This window comes from Haliotis cracherodii, unplaced genomic scaffold (genome assembly GCF_022045235.1).
Source record: "Haliotis cracherodii isolate W230 unplaced genomic scaffold, xgHalCrac1.p SCAF_5, whole genome shotgun sequence".
NCBI lineage: Eukaryota > Metazoa > Mollusca > Gastropoda > Lepetellida > Haliotidae > Haliotis > Haliotis cracherodii.
Genome location: NW_027266308.1, coordinates 45,027,822 through 45,048,446, shown reverse-complemented (window position 1 = coordinate 45,048,446; position 20,625 = coordinate 45,027,822). Strand labels below are relative to the sequence as shown.

The following is a 20,625-nucleotide window of genomic DNA, read 5'->3' as shown; positions in this document are numbered from 1 at the left end:
GGTTATTCCTGTTACTACCATCGCTTGAAGAAACATCAGAAGTAACTGGTTTCTGTATTATTCTTGTACTCTGTTCACTCCAATAACACAGCTGTGTCAAGCTCTTTTAACTTGCCTACTCAACTTGAACCATTTCACTCCAACCATTGCACCATGTAACCCATTACCATAGGAATCAGGACTCACACACGCTACAACACTACTTCAGCAGCACGTTTGTATCATTTCTATAAAATCAATACAATTTTGTATTATCTATCATGTCTATAACATCAATACTATTTTGTATTATTTATCATTTCTATAAAATCAATACTATTTTGTATTATTTATCATTTCTATAAAATCAATACAATTTTGTATTATTTATCATGTCTATAACATCAATACTATTTTGTATTATTTATCATGTCTATAAAATCAATACTATTTTGTATTATTTATCATGTCTATAACATCAATTCTATTTTGTATTATTTATCATTTCTATAAAATCAATACTATTTTGTATTATTTATCATTTCTATAAAATCAATACTATTTTGTATTATTTATCATTTCTATAAAATCAATACTATTTTGTATTATTTATCATTTCTATAAAAATCAATACTTTTGTATTAAAAACTTTTTGATATTGAAAGATGACTTGAATTATTAATGCACAAATAATGTGTCAATTGTATATATATATATATATATATATATATATATATATATATATACCAGAGTAACTCCATTCCCAGTCACAATCCTTCAATCCAACAGTTTAAAAATACAGCAAAAACTGGACTACAAGAAAAGAAGTATTACTGTATTCGACAAAGTAAGTGCTCCTGACACTTACATAGGTTACAAGGTTACTGGAGCATTTAAAACATAACCGGCATTTGGTTTTCTTCTGGATGACCTACAGTCCTGCAACAGGATTACTGTCAATCACTGTTAATATCCAGACAGCACTGCCTTCTTAAATTGAACAAATTCAAAACTTCACAGATTAATGATTCCTGAGTATGGAGTAATGTCCCTTTGGAGATTGATCTAGCCATTCCCAAGCAAAACTGTCTGGAAAATTTAAAGGCAAAGTTTCAAGGCCAACGGGGTATGGATCAGCTGGGTTTCATTGCATACTACATGTGCTTCAAGATTATCCACCGCAACAAAATTAGTGATACATGTAGCACAATAGTAATATACCGTATTCGACGTAATAAGCGCCCCGCTCTAATAGCGATATTTGCTAATATATTGGCAAGTGAACAATCCCAATTAGCACCCCTTCCGATTGATCAATGTACACAAGACTTATTTATTCCTGTATAATATGCACTCTTAATTATGGGCAATTAAATTCTGGAAAATATATCTGTCGTATATAAACAGTTCAGGCCGTCAGCATAAACCACAAAATTTATCTTTCAACTCTGTTTTTTTCACCAAAATAATATTCTAATAAAAGCCCCCTATTTCTAATTTTGAAAGCGCCCTAGGCGCTTATTACGTCGAATACAGTATTACTTTTTTAGAGGTCATCAGTGTTCGAGTATTTATTGACAGTTTTATCATCAGATTATCAGTATTGTAAAGCAACAGATTCCTTCTATAAAACATATATGTACACATACATTGAATGCTTGCAGCAATACTTTGAGCATTTGAATCAGATGAAAAAACTACTATTAAATAAAATTACATTTATAATCACAAAAGATTATTGATTGAAAGTGAATACAGACTAGATGAGAGAGTATGAGAATCTCTCTCACAGAGACAATGTCAATACACCATATACAGCATCATCATAGAAATGTACACATCATCATCAATAACATTGTCAATACCATATTTCCTCAATTAAATGCCCTGGCATTTATATTTCTTTCAGACACTCCTTACCCCTGGTGTTTTATCTAGGCCTTGTGTTTAATCGAGGCCCAGTATTAAAATGAATACATATGGTCACAATGTAGTATAATAGTGGCACATGACTAATATCAAATATCTGACCATATTCTATAGCCTACAGTTCCAGGAACTCTACCCTTGATTATACAGGGAATCATATCTCCTTTCTATTATGATAAATACGCTGGACCCATTTGACATAAACTTCAATATAAACTTGATTCAAATTACAAGATAATAGTAATAAGAGAGATCGAGATGGTGACATCAATTTAAAAACTAAGCTTTTGTGGCAAATTGGTCCAGGGTATTTATCATAACTGAATGGAGATATAATACCCTGGACAATCGAGGATGGCGTACCCGGAATAACCCTTGTTTCATACTGATCTCACATATCGGTGTGCCTGGACCCCTGCTACCTGTATTTCCATTAGTCCAGTGGAACATGTGACAGCATCCAACTGGATAGCCGAAATTTCCGTAGATACTTCTTATTACTTATTAGTTTGTTTACAAAATTGTTGGCCTAGAATTCAATCTAGGAGGTCGGAAAAAATGAGACAGTAATTTTCAACTTCCAGATTTGTATTGCTACCAATGAGTGAAAACAAACAGGTTTCAACGTGGGAAGTAATTAAATTTAATTAATTAATTATTTTTGTCTGAATTACTCTTTCTTTTCACTTAAATGTAGCTCAAGGTCAACCTAAATTCTTTCAGTTAAAAGTCTGCTTTTTTCCTAATTATATTTTTGTGGTCGGTCATGTGAACCAACCAAAATGATATAAGCCGTACCACCTTCAAATTTAAGAAGACATAAGATTGAAGAAAAAATATAGTCAGACAAATAGTGTAACATGTGCAAAGACCACAAGCTGGAAAACATCTACTTTCAATGAAACACACTCCATCTATATACTGCACATGTGCAACCATAATCAACTGCTGTATTCTCTGATCATCTAGAAGCACCTACAATATTTTGATGTTTTCAGATTTGTATAAAATACAAAATAGATCTCTCATGTCCAAGATCATCACAAAATATTATCTTGATGACACAAAAATATCTTTGACAGTTTATCAAAAAGTTTTGATAAAAATGAAATGCATAGATAACAAGTCACATCCTCAACCAAACAACCATGTGACCTCAATTCAGAATCACATTAAAACATGCAGAAAGTTAGCATAACAATTGCTTCAAACAAGGCGCATGAATCCCATAACATGCACAAATTCCTGAACGCACCAATCAAATAAAAGCATCAACAGTAATTCATATGAACTTTAAACTGACATTAACACATCTACAGTAAACTCTTATTCTTGTTTTCTACTGAGGTGGTAATAGGCGTCCATGTGACCAATAGCTGATTTAATGCAGCTCACAGTAACATCACAAATATGAATGTTTCGAAGTGTATCCCATGTCTCATAATGTCCCTCTGTTATAACTTCAAAACTATAACAAGGAAACCATTAAATGTCATTAATACTGCTTCTGCTTTAAGTTGTGATATACACCCAGTAGTGAGGGCTGCCTGACTGACATGAGTCTCATCACTGACTTAAGACCATTTATTACAAACAACCGATAACAAATTGAAAAACAATATATATACACAAACAAAACAATATCAAATGTAAGTGAACTAGTTTACAAACAATTTTCCTCTAATAACAATGATGCTATAAACTTGTAATATATGGTGTATGGGTGTACATACATACTATATATTATTATATATCATGCAGATATATTGCCAATAATAACTTAACGGTACTGCACATGCTCAAAGGTAAAAGTAACTGTGATGTTCTTTTGTATGGACTCTTTACAAGCACATAAGTGAAAACTTAGAAGACATCAAGTGTGTTGGGGGGACAGTGAACAAGAAAAGCTTTTGATATATATACATGTATGTATATTACAATAAAATTGAACAAAAATTTAATATTGCGCTAATAAATGTTTTTAAACACAAATTATGGTGAATGTATGATTATTTCACATTCCCCATAAGCGATGTATAGCAGTTGGAAAAGTAAAGAACACATTCTTTTTTAATGCCAAAACTCCAAAATTGTCATCCCAGAACCTCTTCACAGTACTGACAAGTGTTTTGTTGTGTACAGGTAGAAGACAAATTTCCAGTTATCAATAAATTATGATCACAGTTACTTTTGCTTGTTAGTACATGTTTAAGTATTACATCCTTGTTTTCTTCATGTATTTCAAGACATGGAATAATACTCATACTACATATCTGAGCTAATAAGAAGTATATGCAGATATGCTGATCGCAGGAAATAAGGGACCTGGAGAAGCTTCTTTTGATCTTCAGTATATCCTTGATAAAAGAACATTATTATCTATTCACAAATGTATAGTGGATGTATGACATATCACACTTGACATACAGTATTATGACTTAAACACTAACAAAAATAAAATATGGGCACATATATATATAGAACATTTGAAAACATTTGTGACAAAAAAAAATGAAAGCTTCATGGACTAAACTACAGCAACATGGGTATGATTCATACAAACACTTCAGCATCTCATTTTCCCCTTAATTATAATTACTAAAAATAACAATAACAAATATTGAATAATTACTTTGACAACCAGGCTGTCCAAATATCTACACCAAAACAAGATATTGCCTGCTTGTATAATGTTTCTTACCTCTTGACCGTGAACACATCAACAGGGACACAACATATAGAAATAGTGACATTAATATACAGAAACTCTCCTATATTTGTCACTGAGTTATGTAGTAATTCAAACAGGTGATGGGAAACTTACAGGAATCTAAGCCTACAACCATAACCATGATAACACTCTCTGAGAATGAGGCAGTTCTTATTCCCCCAAAATACACAAGTCTAAAACATACTAACCAAGAACAACTATTTCCATCTATTCACTGTCAGTGTAAGAGCGTCATGTCATATAGTGATGTCAATGAGCTCCAAGTTTTCAATAAGTCCTAATGCAAGACAAAAATAATAATACGTTTTGCCAATTTTCATGATACAAATAATTAAAAAAAATAAATGCTTTAATATTCAACGAAACTTCACATGACACCTGTAACCCAGTCTGGGACGAAGCCAGTAATACAAACAAGTTGTGACAGTTGTGTGAAAGTAACACAGGTAAGTAGTATGTGCCTGAAGTGGAGGGGCTTAAAAACCCTTTAAATGTGTAGAAATGTGTGAAATACAACATCATGATTATTGCTGAATAGTGCAGGAAAGCTACCCCTGCAACAAATCTATGTTTGATTATTGACACATTTTGTATATGGACAAAACAATCGTTAGGGCATGCATCACAATCAAGTTTTATTCTAAAAGTGAGTGATTTTTGGTTAGTCACTTTGAACAGTATTTCAGTTATATCATGGCGTGTGAGCTTGATGTGGGAAGAAAGCCCCAAGTGATGTAGGTTTAAGATGGCAAAAACCCATGAGCACAGGTATGGTGCTGACATCACGATCAGCGCGGATCTGGGATTCAAACCCATAGTCATAGGATTCTGCCACACCTAAGGGGAACAACTCTGCACAATGAATTGCCACCAACTCTAGAACTACAATACACTTTGAACAAAGTCATTTATCCAGAACATTTTATAACATTTGCCTTCAATACTGATGAAAATATTTTTTGGACAATATCATTTTGTAAATAAGTACACATGAACATTGTAAAAAATAGAGAATTTTTTTTATGTTACATGTTCTAGCCACTAAAGATCCATCATGAATTTCCACCTGACAGTATAATACACAATACGCCTACCCATGTACCAGTTCATGTTTTAACCCCCTGGATGCCATCTGGCTATATGTCCCACAGTTGCTTTTTTCTTCACTGTATTTGTACAAGTGAGTGAGTGAGTATGGTTTTACGCCGCTTTTAGCAATATTCCAGCAATATCATGGCGGGGGACACCAGAAATGGGCTTCACACATTGTACCCATGTGGGATTCAAACCCAGGTCTTCGACGTGACGAGCGAATGTTTTAACCACTAGGGTATTCGACCGCCCCTGTATTTGTACAAGATAATGTTGCTCACATTGAGTCACAAAGTGTGATACAAAACAATCCTTCAGTCATACATACATACTGACATCTGTAAACATCAGTCTGTGTTAAACATTGCCATTTTTCATATTGATATGTATGCTTAGATATTCCATTAACGCTTCTTAAACCTCAAAGTCTGCAAAAACACAAAAGGTGCCGCAACTGCTTTGTTGAAACCTTACACAAAATGGCAGCTGAACCTGAAGATCGCTTTGCAGTACTTTTCATGAGAGAACCTGATGAAACGCACTAATGACCCAATGTGAACAAAATAGTCACCCTGGACATTTTGTTAAACTTCACTTTTGCAATAGATATTATATACCCATAATCAAGTTAAAGCTTTATAATATTTACATAGTAAGTTAGAGATATTATTGAACTGTTATAGTGTGGAATTTGGAAATTGTGGGTTTTGCCGTTGTAATGTTGTGTAGTTTTTAGACGAAGGTATGCATTTTTCCAAACATCGCAAGAAAACTCAGCACAGCGATAGTGCACAGGATATTTCTATGTGGCAGCCTGAGGGTTAACACAGTATCTTTTTGCCACAAGCCAGTCTAATAACTACACAGGTTAGCATTACCCTAAGGCCCGTCTGCCTATCGCAAAACAGAATATTATTATAATAAAAACGAGTCTTATCAATTTAACCCAAGATATATATAAGCTGGTTGGCTTTTTGCAACAAGCCAGCCTGATAACTACTCAGGCTAGCATTACCCTAAGGCCCGTCCACTATCACAAAACAGAATATTATCATCAATTTAACCCAAGTTAAATATAAGCTTGTTGACATTACAGCCACTTGTTAGCCAGGCCACCTGGAATGTGAAGTTCACACAAACACAGCACAAACCAAGTATTGCAATACATATCATGCCATGACTCAAGTATCGCAGTATGTGTTGATACGCGAGGTAGGCGTATCGTTATCCTCCTACTAGCCACCATGCTTGAAATGGTGTCACGTAATTATCTGAAACTAGCATCACGCTGAAGGTTGTACCGATGCGAAGTTCTCCAAGTCTGATGGTGTATTGTTTGGCGAATCTATGCTGGGTGCTGGGTCTTGGAACTGGTCTTTAGATCGCAAGCGCCGGTTCCGAACAAATCGGAATATTCCCAGGATGACCTGAGCTGCCCAAACCAGGAACGATATCCATGTAGCAGTCTGTGAAGAACAAAACACACATTGGTCTTTGATTTTGGTTTGTTTGAAGTTTAACAGCAAACTCAGCAATATTCCAGCTATAAGATGGCGGTCTGTAAATAATCAAGTCTGGACCAGACAATCCGGTGATTGACATCATGCACCAAACCCGACCAACTGATCCATTTAGTCGCCTCTTACAACAAGCATGGGTTGCTATGTTCTTACCCAAAATCAGATAATCAGAGCTCGCACAGTGTACACTAATTGATTTTAAACTATTGTTCCTTTGTCTCTGGCCGTGGCTCTGACTGTACTAACTGAAGTGTTAGTTAAACACCACTTGGCAATGACGGAACTTCTTTCGATGCTTCCAACCAAATAAGATGTCTTTGAAAGTTGCCTGATTGAAATAAAAGTATTTGAAGGCAAGAGTTTTTGGAAGTGAACGGTGTTGCACTTTTCGTGGAATTACGATTTATTAACATGATGGCAGGGTTGTTAGTGCAGTAAGTTCCTAATCGTGAAGCAATTAGGAAAACACTATGGAACAGCTCTGTGTGGCGTTTGTTTGTTTATTTATTTATTGTTTAACGCCGCACTCAGCAATATTCCAGCTATATGACAGCAGTCTGTAAATAATTGAGTCTGGACTAGACAATCCAGTGATTGATATCATATAATTCGACCCATGCAATTGGGATACGATGACAAGTATCAACCAAGTCAGCGAGCCTGTTGCCTCTTACCACAAGCATAGTCGCCTTTTACGGCAAGCATGGGTTGACCTATTCTACCCAGGATTTTCACAGGTACCTGTGTGGCGACATGTCAACATCAACATAGGGAGCAACTCAGAGATAGTTACCGCAGCTACTTCTCACCATGTTTATTGAAATTATATCTAAAAGGAATGCAGATCTATATCCTATATTTTATGTGCCTTTGCTTTTTTTAACAATTAATTTGACATGATACAGTGAGTGAGTTTGATTTTAAGCCACTTTGAACAGTATTTCAGTTCTATAGGGATGTGTCTGCTTCATGTGGGAGGAAAGTCAGAAGTGATGCAGGTCCCAAGTGATGCAGGTTCCAGACATTTACAACTTCAGTGCTGACAAACCTAGAAATATTATCGGGGAAAATTGGGATTCAAAACTATGATATGTCTCGGGCACCCCCAAGGGAAATAACTCTGCACAGTTAATTGTGGTCAATTAGACATGACAGATGTTTCGATAATAATTATTGACCTATTAATCAGTAAATCTCTCCAGCACTATTTAGTGTAGCAATGCAAAACAAAATACTAATAAACTAATTCTATTTGCAGATATCAGTATAATTGTTTTTGCATTTTCAGACTTTTACGATTGCTATTATCACTTTATAGAACGGGGCCGAGACTGTATCAGGATTTTGGCCAAGGTACATTTCTGTATCAGGATTTTGGCCAAGGTACATTTCTGTATCAGGATTTTGGCCAAGGTACATTTCTGTATCAGGATTTTGGCCAAGGTACATTTCTGTATCAGGATTTTGGCCAAGGTACATTTCTGTATCAGGACTTCAGCCAAGGTATATTTCTGTATCAGGATTTAGGCTAGACTCCTCACAACTTATTGCCAGGGGTTAGTGTACATCAGTTTCCTGTTTTGTGACAATCCTACTGTTGCATGAACCCACCTGAGTCACTGTGAGATAGGTGAAGTAGGTGTCAGTCGTGTAGTTGGTGCCGAATTTGTTCCAGTTCCACCTCTGGCCATCTGCACAGCTGAAAGGAAACACAAGACAATGTATTGCTGCTTATACCAGCAGGATGATACTTGAGTGGTTAGTTGTCATATCAATTTTAAGTAAAGGTTGGATACAGACAAAAATGGTCACCAAAATGGACCAACTAGCCTGTCCAGAGCTGTGCCATGGCCAGTCAGGGTACATTTCTGCAGCATGACTTCTGGCAAGGTACATATCTGCAGCATGACTTCGGACAAGGTACATTTCTGTATACAGGATGTCAGCTATGATACATTTCTGTATCAGGAATTCGGACAAGGAACCTTTCTGTATCAGGACTTCAGACAAGGTACATTTCTGTATCAGGACTCCGGCCAAGGTACATTTCTGTATCAGGACTCCGGCCAAGGTACATTTCTGTATCAGGACTCTGGCCAAGGTACATTTCTGTATCAGGACTCTGGCCAAGGTACATTTCTGTATCAGGACTCTGGCCAAGGTACATTTCTGTATCAGGACTCTGGCCAAGGTACATTTCTGTACCAGGACTCCGGCCAAGGTACATTTCTGTATCAGGACTCCGGCCAAGGTACATTTCTGTATCAGGACTTCGGCCAAGGTACATTTCTGTATCAGGACTCTGGCCAAGGTACATTTCTGTATCAGGACTCCGGCCAAGGTACATTTCTGTATCAGGACTCCGACCAAGGTACATTTCTGTATCAGGACTCCGGCCAAGGTACATTTCTGTATCAGGACTCCGGCCAAGGTACATTTCTGTATCAGGACTCCGGCCAAGGTACATTTCTGTATCAGGATTTCGTCCAAGGTAGATTTCTGTTTCAGGATTTCGCCCAAGGTACATTTCTGTATCAGGATTTTGCCCAAGGTACATTTCTGTATCAGGATTTCGTCCAAGGTACATTTCTGTATCAGGATTTTGCCCAAGGTACATTTCTGTATCAGGATTTCGCCCAAGGTACATTTCTGTATCAGGATTTCGCCCAAGGTACATTTCTGTTTCGGGATTTCACCCAAGGTACATTTCTGTTTCAGGATTTCGCCCAAGGTACATTTCTGTTTCGGGATTTCACCCAAGGTACATTTCTGTTTCAGGATTTCGCCCAAGGTACATTTCTGTATAAAACTGCATGCTCACCTATAGACAGAAGCACCCTTATCTTTGCCTCGGAGCAGGCCGTCACAGAACTCCTTGAAGCCCACACTGATCATACAGGATGATATGAATATTACAACAGTCAACAGGGCATTCACAAGGATGAAGGGCATCACCCACATCTGTGACCTGAAACAACAATCAGAATGGTTACACTACCTCTGTGACCTAAACAACAATCAGAATGGTTACACTACCTCTGTGACCTAAACAACAATCAGAATGGTTACACTACCTCTGTGACCTGAAATAACAATCAGAATGGTTACACTACCTCTGTGACCTAAACAACAATCAGAATGGTTACACTACCTCTGTGACCTAAACAACAATCAGAATGGTTACATTACCTCTGTGACCTAAACAACAATCAGAATGGTTACACTACCTCTGAGACCTAAACAACAATCAGAATGGTTACATTACCTCTGTGACCTAAACAACAATCAGAATGGTTACATTACCTCTGAGACCTAAACAACAATCAGAATGGTTACATTACCTCTGAGACCTAAACAACAATCAGAATGGTTACACTACCTCTGTGACCTAAACAACAATCAGAATGGTTACATTACCTCTGTGACCTAAACAACATTCAGAATGGTAACACTACCTCTGTGACCTAAACAACAATCAGAATGGTTACATTACCTCTGTGACCTGAAACAACAATCAGAATGGTTACACTACCTCTGTGACCTGAAACAACAATCAGAATGGTTACACTACCTCTGTGACCTATACAACAATCAGAATGGTTACACTACCTCTGTGACCTAAACAACAATCAGAATGGTTACACTACCTCTGTGACCTAAACAACAATCAGAATGGTTACACTACCTCTGTGACCTAAACAACAATCAGAATGGTTACACTACCTCTGTGACCTAAACAACAATCAGAATGGTTACACTACCTCTGTGACCTAAACAACAATCAGAATGGTTACACTACCTCTGTGACCTAAACAACAATCAGAATGGTTACACTACCTCTGTTACCTAAACAACAATTAGAAGGGTTATACCATCTCTGTGACCTGAAACAACAAATGGAAGGGTTATACCACCTCTGTGACCTAAAACAACATTCAGAAGGGTTATACCACCTGTGACCGGAAACAACATTCAAAAGGGTTATACCACCTGTGACTGGAAACAACATTCAGAAGGGTTATACCACCTGTGACCGGAAACAACATTCAGAAGGGTTATACCACCTGTGACCGGAAACAACATTCAGAAGGGTTATACCACCTGTGATCTGAAACAACATTCAGAAGGGTTATACCACCTGTGACCGGAAACAACATTCAGAAGGATTATACCACCTGTGACCGGAAACAACATTCAGAAGGGTTATACCACATGTGATTGGAAACAACATTCAGAAGGGTTATACCACCTGTGTGACTGGGAACAACATTTGGAATTGTTAGACCACCTGTGATCTGAAACCACATTCAGAAGGGTTAAACCACCTCTGTGACCTGAAACAACATTCGGAATGGTTAAACCACCTCTGTTACCTGAAATAAAAATTTTAAGGGTTATGCCACATTTGTGATCTGAAACAACAATCAGAAGTGTTACCCCACCTTCTACAGTTAAAATTGTTATACCACCTCTGTGACCTGAAACAACAATTAGAAGTGTCATACCATCACTGTGACCTGAAACAACAAGTTGAAGGGTCATACCACCTCTGTGACCTGAAACAACAATTAGAAGTGTTATACTACCTCTGTGACCTGAAACAACAAATAAAAGTGTTATACTACCTCTGTGACCTGAAACAACAAATAGAAGTGTTATACTACCTCTGTGACCTGAAACAACAAATAGAAGTGTTATACTACCTCTGTAACCCGAAGGGGGCACTGATGGCCCAGTTGTCTAAGGCGCTGCGATTAGCTGTGCAGAGTTGCGTCCCTTGGGCATGTCAGAAACCTATGATTGTGGGTTCGAATCCCGGTTCGCCCCGATTATGTTTCTAGGTTGGTCAGCACCATACCTGTGCTCGTGGGTTTCACCGAAGTGGTAAACGTCTGAGACCTGCATCACTTCGGGCTTTCCTCCCTCATTAAGCTGACACGCCGCGATATTACTGGAATACTGTTAAAAGCGGCGTTAAACCCAACTCACACACTCACACTGTAACCTGAAACAACAATAAGAAGAGTTAAAACACCTCTGTGACCTTGAATAACATTCAGGAGGGTTGCGCCACCTTCTATGACCTGAAACAACAATCAGAATGGTTAGGTCAACTCTAAGACCTGATACAATCAGAAGGTAATCACCATAAGTCTGCAAAACGGATGATATGATTCAATTTTACCTCTCACTCACTCTGTGAACTGAAACAACAGAAGGGTTATGCCACATCTGCATGATCTGTGATCAAAAGGGTTATGCCATATATATGTTACCAGCTCTACCATATACATGACAATAAAACAACAATAAAAAAGACTCCCAGTCAGAAGGTTTACCATCTTTTCAACTGGAAAGTTGATGCAGAATTAAGGCAGTAAAGCATCTAATGCCAATGGTGCGACAAACATAAAAATCATCACTGCTCATTGTGGGTGAAGAATTGGAAAATTATGGGCGGTTAAAAAATACAAAGTTGAAAAAAGGACAAAAGTACGCAATTAAGATCAAATATTACGAATAAAGAACTAAATGTTACTGCTAAAGGTCAAAATACAAAACAAACAGACGAGGGTTAAACATACAAAGTTGAAATAAATGTCAAAAGTCTGCAATATTAATAGTCAAATGTTACGAAAAGACGTCATAAGAAAAGAAAAACAATGTGTACGAAAGAACGTCGATGAGCATGAAAGGACGTTTTTCAATAAAGAATGTCAGTGGGCACGAAAGGACGTTTTCAATAAAGAATGTCAGTGAGCACGAAAGAACGATGACAATAAAGAACGCCAGATGGCGCTGCAATTTGTAAAACATTCAGAGTTTAATTGGCTTGTTCCGCCGTGTATATGATAACTGCATGCCGAGGTGCACAATGTATTACGTCATTCCTCGTGCAGTCACTGTCTGACGTCACAAATATAAATGTGGATGTAAACAAGCGAAATAAATATGGTTTGAAAACAAACTCTGGCATCATAGATGAAAATCGATTTTTTTTATTTATGGCGAGCTATTTTTCCTAATGAATGTCTAAGTTATACATATGCATACAAAACCTTTTTTGACATATATATTTGTTGTTCAGATATTAGGCAGCATTTTGTTCGCACAGTTTCCGAAAAGCTGTTAAATAATACAAATTCTCGCACAACGATCACTTTTCAGATGAAAATGTGCATCTGAAACAAAACTAGGCATCATAGCACCATAGTGTTGCACCAATCATGAACAATTATTGGATCATTGTAGATGAGTCCTAGATTAACGTTAAGTGAGTGTTTTTTGAAGGTTGTATACAAAATACAAGTACTAATGTTAGGCAGATGTTGGATTACACAGTATACTGTATTTGTGAAAAGGCCCTTTATCGGTGACAAAGCTTAAACGCAACATGTTTATACACAAAGTGTTCATTATACATTATAAATACATGTATATATATGTGTGACATCAGACGGTGAATGCACGAGGAATGACGTAATACATTGTGCACCTCGACATGCAGTTATCATATACATGGCGGAACAAGCCGATTAAACTCGGAATGTTTTTACAAATTGCAGTGCCATCTGGCGTTCTTTATTGTCAACTACCTTTCGTGCTTTTGACATTTATTTCAACTTTGTATGTTTAACCTTCGTCTGTCTGTTTTGTATTTTGACCTTTAGCAGTAACATTTAGTTCTTTATTCGTAATATTTGACCTTAATTGCGTACTTTTGTCCTTTTTTCAACTTTGTATTTTTTGACCGAATGGCCGCCCATAGAAAAGGTAAACTTTACCCAAGATGGAGGACAAATGTAACCAGACAAGCTGCTATAGTCTCTACATGGTACCAATATTCACATAAGGAAATGAAAAAGCTCCACTCACCCGATGTTTGGGTCTTTCCTTCTCAGGGCATAGCCATGGTAGATTACCATCCCAAGGCTGTAGAAGATACACCCGAACACATTGAGATATATTGAAAAGTTGCAGTTGTGCATGTCTGTTGGCGTGTACTTAAAAAATGTTGCATTTTGCCACTTAATGTCTCCATAAAGAATACACTGTCCACCGAAGTTTATCTGAAAGAAAAAGTTTCCAAATTCAGCATCATCAACCCATTGTGTAAGTGAGTATATATTTTGCTGGTCTCAGAAATATTCCAGCAATATCACGGCCGGGGGACAGCATAAATGGGTTGAAGCCCATTGTACTTTTGGGGAATTGAACCCAGGTCTTCGGTGTGGCGAGGGAACACTTTAACCACTAGGCTACCCATACCCATCAATCCACTGGTTGAATGTTGAAAATGTTGTGTCACAAGATTTGTAGCATTATGTGAAGCTCATTCCGTAGAAATATCAAATAGAGATGAAAAAAAAACAAATGTTATTGTGTAGGCCACAGTATTCATTTAGATTAATTTCACAAATCATTATAATGATGCAGCTATGACAAAGAAGAGGCCATTAGATGCTAGTAAATATTTTGAAGGCTGCCAAACAATGCAAGGTCCAAAAGATGAAGTTTTTTATGAATTAAGACTACATGTATTTATTTGATTTGTTTTGCAAATGAGAATCTGCATGAGGCATTGCAAGTGTTTGTAGACGTTACTGATCATAGAGTGAGTGAATGAGTTGGGTTTAACGACGCTTTTAACAGTATTCCAGCTATATCACGGCGTGTCAGCTTTATGGGGGAGGAAAGCCCTAAGTGACGCAGGTATCAGACATTTACCACTTCGGTGAAACCCACGAGCACGGGTATAGTGCTAACAACCTAGAAACATAATCGGGGCGAACCGGGATTCGAAAACACGTTCATAGGTATCTGGCGTGTCCAAGGGACGCAACTCTGCACAGCGAATCACGCCGCTTCAGACGACCTTGACACCCATGCCTCCACGAATCATAGAGAAACTAAGGCTTCAGATTTTATTTTTTTTCATTGGTGCTTTTGCATCTCGACAAAGAGTCTTCAGATGACATATACCCCCGGTCTGGTGCAGTTTGGAAATCAAGTACCCCACTTTTGGTTCACTGCCGCTGGATACCTTCATTGAAGAAATAAATAATGCTGTTCAGTATTTTTTAAAAATCCCAAATCATCAAAAGGCACCAGTTCACCACTAGACTGATCTGAATAGCAAGTTTAATCCAGAAATATTCAACAATTTTGGAGGTCTTCTCCGGAAACGAGCACTAGTCTCATTTTCAGTAAAGTCCTACTTATCATCCTGAAAACATAAAAAATTATTTTTAAAATTTATCCCAAATCATTAAAAGGCACCAGTTAACCACTGGTACAATGTACAAGTTTCATCTAGAATAATTCAACAGTTTTGGAGTTCTGCTCCGTGAAATGAGCACTACCCTCATTTTCAGTAATGTCCAACTTATCATCCAGAAAACATAAAAAAATATTTTTTTAAATAATCCCAAATCATTAAAAGGCACCAGTTCACCACTGGTACGATGTACAAGTTTCATCTAGAACTATTCAACAGTTTTGGAGTCCTGCTCCTGAAACGAGCACTATCCTCATTTTCAGTACAAGTCCAATTTGTCTTCATCAATCCCAAATCATCAAAAGGCACTAGTTCACCACTAGACTGATCTATGTAGCAAGTAGAAACTAAAAACAAACAGGAATTTGCAAGAACAAATCATCTGACTGTTACTTTAAGTCCAACTTGATGAGAGAATTTCTATCTAATCTGTCTGTCCCTATACAAGAATAGTTATTGAGCTATCAAAACAATAGCATGGAATTGGGATTCCGAACTTTATATTCCTGTCAGGTAGACACCACTATGAACAGAGCCAAAATCAAACTTGTTGCTATTTAAACGGAAAAATATAAATTCAAAACACCCTTAAGTAGCAAAAGGCACCATCTGACAATCTGGTCTGTGTGAGTGCAAAGTGTCATGAAAAAATCTTTTTTAGAAATACCAAAACATCAAAACATACCAGTTCAGCATGTGTTTAATACATATGCAAGGTTTCATGATAAAATATTAAACAGTTTCCAAGTTATGTTCCAGAAACAAATGTTACATGTATTTGAATTTGTTGCCTAAAAAACACAAAAACTGTTTTGTTCTTTTAAGAAATACCATCAAATTCAAAAGGCTCCAATTCAGTTGTTTGATACAAATGCAAATTAATAATAAAATATTAAACGTTTTCCGAGTTTTGCTTCTGAAACGAAACAATATGGATGGAAGGTCAGACAGACAGAAGCCATTCCTATATCCACCTCCCACTTCGGATAATAATAGTCCATGGTTAAACTAACTGGGACCCGTGAAGATTCCGGGGTAGAATAGGTCTTCAGCAACCCATGCTTGCCATAAAAGGTGACTATGCTTGTCGTTAAAGGCGACTAACGGGATCGGGTGGTCAGGCTCGCTGACTTGGTTGATGCATGTCATCGATCCCAATTGCGTGGATCAACGCTCATGACATTAATCACTGGATTGTCTGGTCCAGACTTGATTATTTACAGAACGTTGTCATATGGCTGGAATATTGCTGAGTGCAGGGTTTAACAACAAACCAACCAACCAACCAATAGTTACAGGCTGCTGATAACATATTTCTGACAGCTGCATTTAGCACCTAGCTTTCACTCACTCACTCACTCCCAATTTATGTGATAATTTATTATATTTGGCCTGTGGTTAGTCTGCAATAGATTTCAACGTGAATAACATATTTTTCCAATTTTTAGTCAAGGTAAAATCTTTCTTCCTCAGGAAACAAATTAAGAGAGAGCAAAGTTCATAGAGTTTACACATCCTATGACTTGTTTTACTTTTTCTTTTTCAATTTACAGACATTGAACAAGTTTAAATATAAAGAATCTACATTTCATGTAACATCACAAAAATAATAGGGCTACAAACTTACAACTTACAAACTATGTGTGAATAGATCAAGTGTGCAAATATAAAACTGGTCAATTTTCAAAATACAGGGACAAGTAAAAAAGGACTTTACTTCCTGCACGGTTTAACATTCCTTTATTTGCTATCGCATAGATCCAAATCACACACATTTTGTGATGTATAGTAGCGATGTTGCAGTTATTTCACGCACAAAAAATGAATTTATGTTCGTTTCCTGATTAGGTTAAATCTTTTTCAAGGCAAATATTGTAATCTTTTGAACACGAAATTTGTGAAAAGGTGCATACAGTCACCGAACTCGTTTATAATATTTAGGACTACATTGGAGGTTTCGATTTGTTTATCAACACCCGAAAAGCTGGTGATATCTTATCTACAACCAAACAAAATGAAGCACAACCCTGAGGGGCGTCGCCATGACCCGACGACCCGCCAAGATATTGTTCGTAAAATTCACAAGAATACATGGATGACAGCACCTACCGTGGTAACCCCGAGTGGTATAGACACAACAAAACCCAAGACAAAAGTTGTCAAGTACAGGAATCCCTGTACAATAAGCTGTACATCCAGCATGAACGGCATGTTGACAGCGACAGGACGATCTTTTGCAGTCTTCTTACGATGAGAGTAAGGGGAGGCAACTCTTGTTGTCTTTACGCAATCGACAGGGAAATCACAGGTGTTGCGCAACACGAATAAGTTACATGTTATATATTTTATTCATTGTATCACTTAGAAAGGATATAGACGCACTGTTTCTGATTGGTTTCTAATTGGCATGCCTAATTGACGTTGCATTACTAATTATGTCTTATGAGATATTCTGTAATTTATCAGCGTTTTACCTTATTTCCCTTATACAGAGATTACAGTATTCAGTTCGAATTATTTGCAAAGTTAAAGAAAGTTTGCTCACGTATATTTGTATCATCAACAAAACGTATTATTGTTTTATCAATAAAATAAACTCCTCAGTGTGCTGGTACAAGATTTCTTAATAAACAAGTGAAGAGAAATAAAATATAATTCTACCTTGATTAGGTATATATATTATTTTGTCAAATGATTATTTAAACGTGGTCTACTTCCTGTCTAGATTTAAATCAGATTTCATTTTATCACAGTGACTGAGTGAATATTGTTTAACACTGCATAACCAATGTTGCAGCTATTCAAGGCCAGCCTATCACACAGTCACCAAGGGCAAAAGTTAAATGATAATGAACTAGACCAACGACACAACCACTGACAATCTTTAATACATGAGGTGGTTTCAAAGGTGAAAGTCAAACATGTTTTATCACGAACCATGTCTGAAGTTGCAAATAGTTTCAATATTTCTCAATATGACACCTATACACCTTACTCCTGAATGACATGTGGCTAATAACAGAGTTGATGAAATGTAACAATATGTGAATTATTTCTTGAGGCCTTCTTTCTATTTGCAAGACAGACACTAGTATAGTTACATGAAAATATCAACTTATGGCACCCAGTAGGCACCATTGTGCAACATTATCAAGCAGAACTGAGCCATGTTGAAGTTCCCTTTTTTAGATATAATTTTGTAAAACATGAAATATGTAAAATCAATTTAGGTATCTTTAAGTTTAAGAATGTATTATTTTTTTTATCATTTTCAGAACCATGTCAATCAGGTTAATATATCTTGTCCCCAAAAAGTGAAAGATTATTAGTTTAGATAATTAATTGTGTGAACTTCCCCCTTAAGTTATAACCTTACACTTCACACTGATTTATTTTAAGTGATTAACCTTCAGGGTCTTAATGAAGGACAACAGTCATCAATCATGGATGACCAGTACAATGACTGAAACGGTCCTCTGTAAACCTAGACAACATGCTAGCTCCAGCAAGACCAGTACAATCACTGAAACTGTCCTCTGTAAACCTAGACAACATGCTAGCTCCAGCAAGACCAGTACAATCACTGAAACTGTCCTCTGTAAACCTAGACAACATGCTAGCTCCAGCAAGACCAGTACATTCACTGAAACTGTCCTCTGTAAACCTAGACAACATGCTAGCTCCAGCAAGACCAGTACAATCACTGAAACTGTCCTCTGTAAACCTAGACAACATGCTAGCTCCAGCAAGACCAGTACAATCACTGAAACTGTCCTCTGTAAACCTAGACAACATGCTAGCTCCAGCAAGACCAGTACAATCACTGAAACTGTCCTCTGTAAACCTAGACAACATGCTAGCTCCAGCAAGACCAGTACAATCACTGAAACTGTCCTCTGTAAACCTAGACAACATGCTAGCTCCAGCAAGACCAGTGAAATCACTGAAACTGTCCTCTGTAAACCTAGACAACATGCTAGCTCCAGCAAGACCAGTACAATCACTGAAACTGTCCTCTGTAAACCTAGACAACATGCTAGCTCCAGCAAGACCAGTACAATCACTGAAACTGTCCTCTCAAAACCTAGACAACATGCTAGTTCCAGCAAGACCAGTGAAATCAACATGACAAAACAATGTGATCAGCAGCCATCTTGATTTTCCTGCTCAGCAGTGTGAAGCACCTCACTCACTTGCTTTCCCCACTGCAATGAAGTGTTGTTCAGTGAAAAGCGAGACAGTGACAAGTCAATACAATGAATCCCAGGCAAAATACTGTGTAAGCGCATAGGACAAATATGTGATGACTAAAGCACAGCAGTTACAAGAAGTCATGTAGAAGCATCATAGTGTACTCAACCAAAGCGAAACCATAGCTGCTAAGGATATCATAGAACCAGTAAATAGTGTGTGCATTTAGAAATTTGGAGTACTAAGTAAGGATCTGTTATATGGATGAACAACTTCTTTTGTACAATTAAGAGTAACATTTCAGTGTAGGTTCTAACACTGTTATCAAGCAAGTGATACTTGCTTGATAACGGTGTTAGAACCTACACCAAAACATCACCCAGTAGGCCACACTTTTTTAATTTTGTTTCACGGATATTTATATCGGTTGAAATAAAAACAAAAACAAGTGGCCATGTCAATCATTTTTTTCATTTTTTTTATTGATATGAACATGATGAAAGTCTTTCTGCCGTTTCAGGTGGCCTCTTGAAGTACTGATAGTGATGTCAACATGGAATGTATGTATAACATGTTTTATTGTATAATAGGGTCCTTGATACTATCAGGAGACATAATAAAAATAAACATTTTGATGATTCATTTATTTTCAGTACCAGACGCTTTTTAGTAGGGGCGACATTCCCGTGAAACCACTGTGTGAGTGACTCCAGTGACTTTCATATTGCTTTAAGGGGGCATGGGTGGCCCAGTCATCTAAGGCGCCATGATTCGCTGTGCAGAGTTGCGTCCCTTGGGCAAGTCAGAAACCTATGATTGTGGGTTCGAATCCCGGTTCGCCCCAAATATGTTTCTAGGTTTGTCAACGTGGGTTTCACCGAAGTGGTAAACATCTGAGACCTGCA

The 20,625-nt window shown here is 37.3% G+C and overlaps 2 protein-coding genes across 2 annotated transcripts; one reads left to right on the top strand and one right to left on the bottom strand.

The window, feature by feature from the left end:
* Positions 1–770: 770 nt before the first annotated feature.
* Positions 771–17,761, bottom strand: LOC139443080 (transmembrane protein 179B-like). Its single transcript, XM_071224012.1, has 5 exons — positions 17,639–17,761; positions 14,128–14,321; positions 10,073–10,219; positions 8,863–8,950; positions 771–7,197 (listed from the first exon to the last, which is right to left on the bottom strand). The coding sequence occupies exons 1-5, from the start codon at positions 17,738–17,740 to the stop codon at positions 7,015–7,017; spliced, it is 714 nt and encodes a 237-aa protein (XP_071080113.1). The 5' UTR covers positions 17,741–17,761; the 3' UTR covers positions 771–7,014.
* Positions 17,762–18,988: 1,227 nt separating this feature from the next.
* Positions 18,989–19,687, top strand: LOC139443706 (uncharacterized). The gene has a single exon (XM_071224642.1). The coding sequence runs from the start codon at positions 18,989–18,991 to the stop codon at positions 19,685–19,687; it is 699 nt and encodes a 232-aa protein (XP_071080743.1).
* Positions 19,688–20,625: the final 938 nt, after the last annotated feature.

Coding starts and splice junctions, on each gene's coding strand:
- LOC139443706 (XM_071224642.1), top strand. CDS start 18,989: ATGACTGAAACGGTCCTCTGTAAACCTAGACAACATGCTAGCTCCAGC.
- LOC139443080 (XM_071224012.1), bottom strand. CDS start 17,740: ATGCCGTTCATGCTGGATGTACAGCTTATTGTACAGGGATTCCTGTAC. Junction 10,220..14,127: donor AGGAAAGACCCAAACATCGG/GTGAGTGGAGCT, acceptor TTGTTGTTTCAG/GTCACAGATGTGGGTGATGC. Junction 8,951..10,072: donor AAGGGTGCTTCTGTCTATAG/GTGAGCATGCAG, acceptor GTTTCCTTTCAG/CTGTGCAGATGGCCAGAGGT.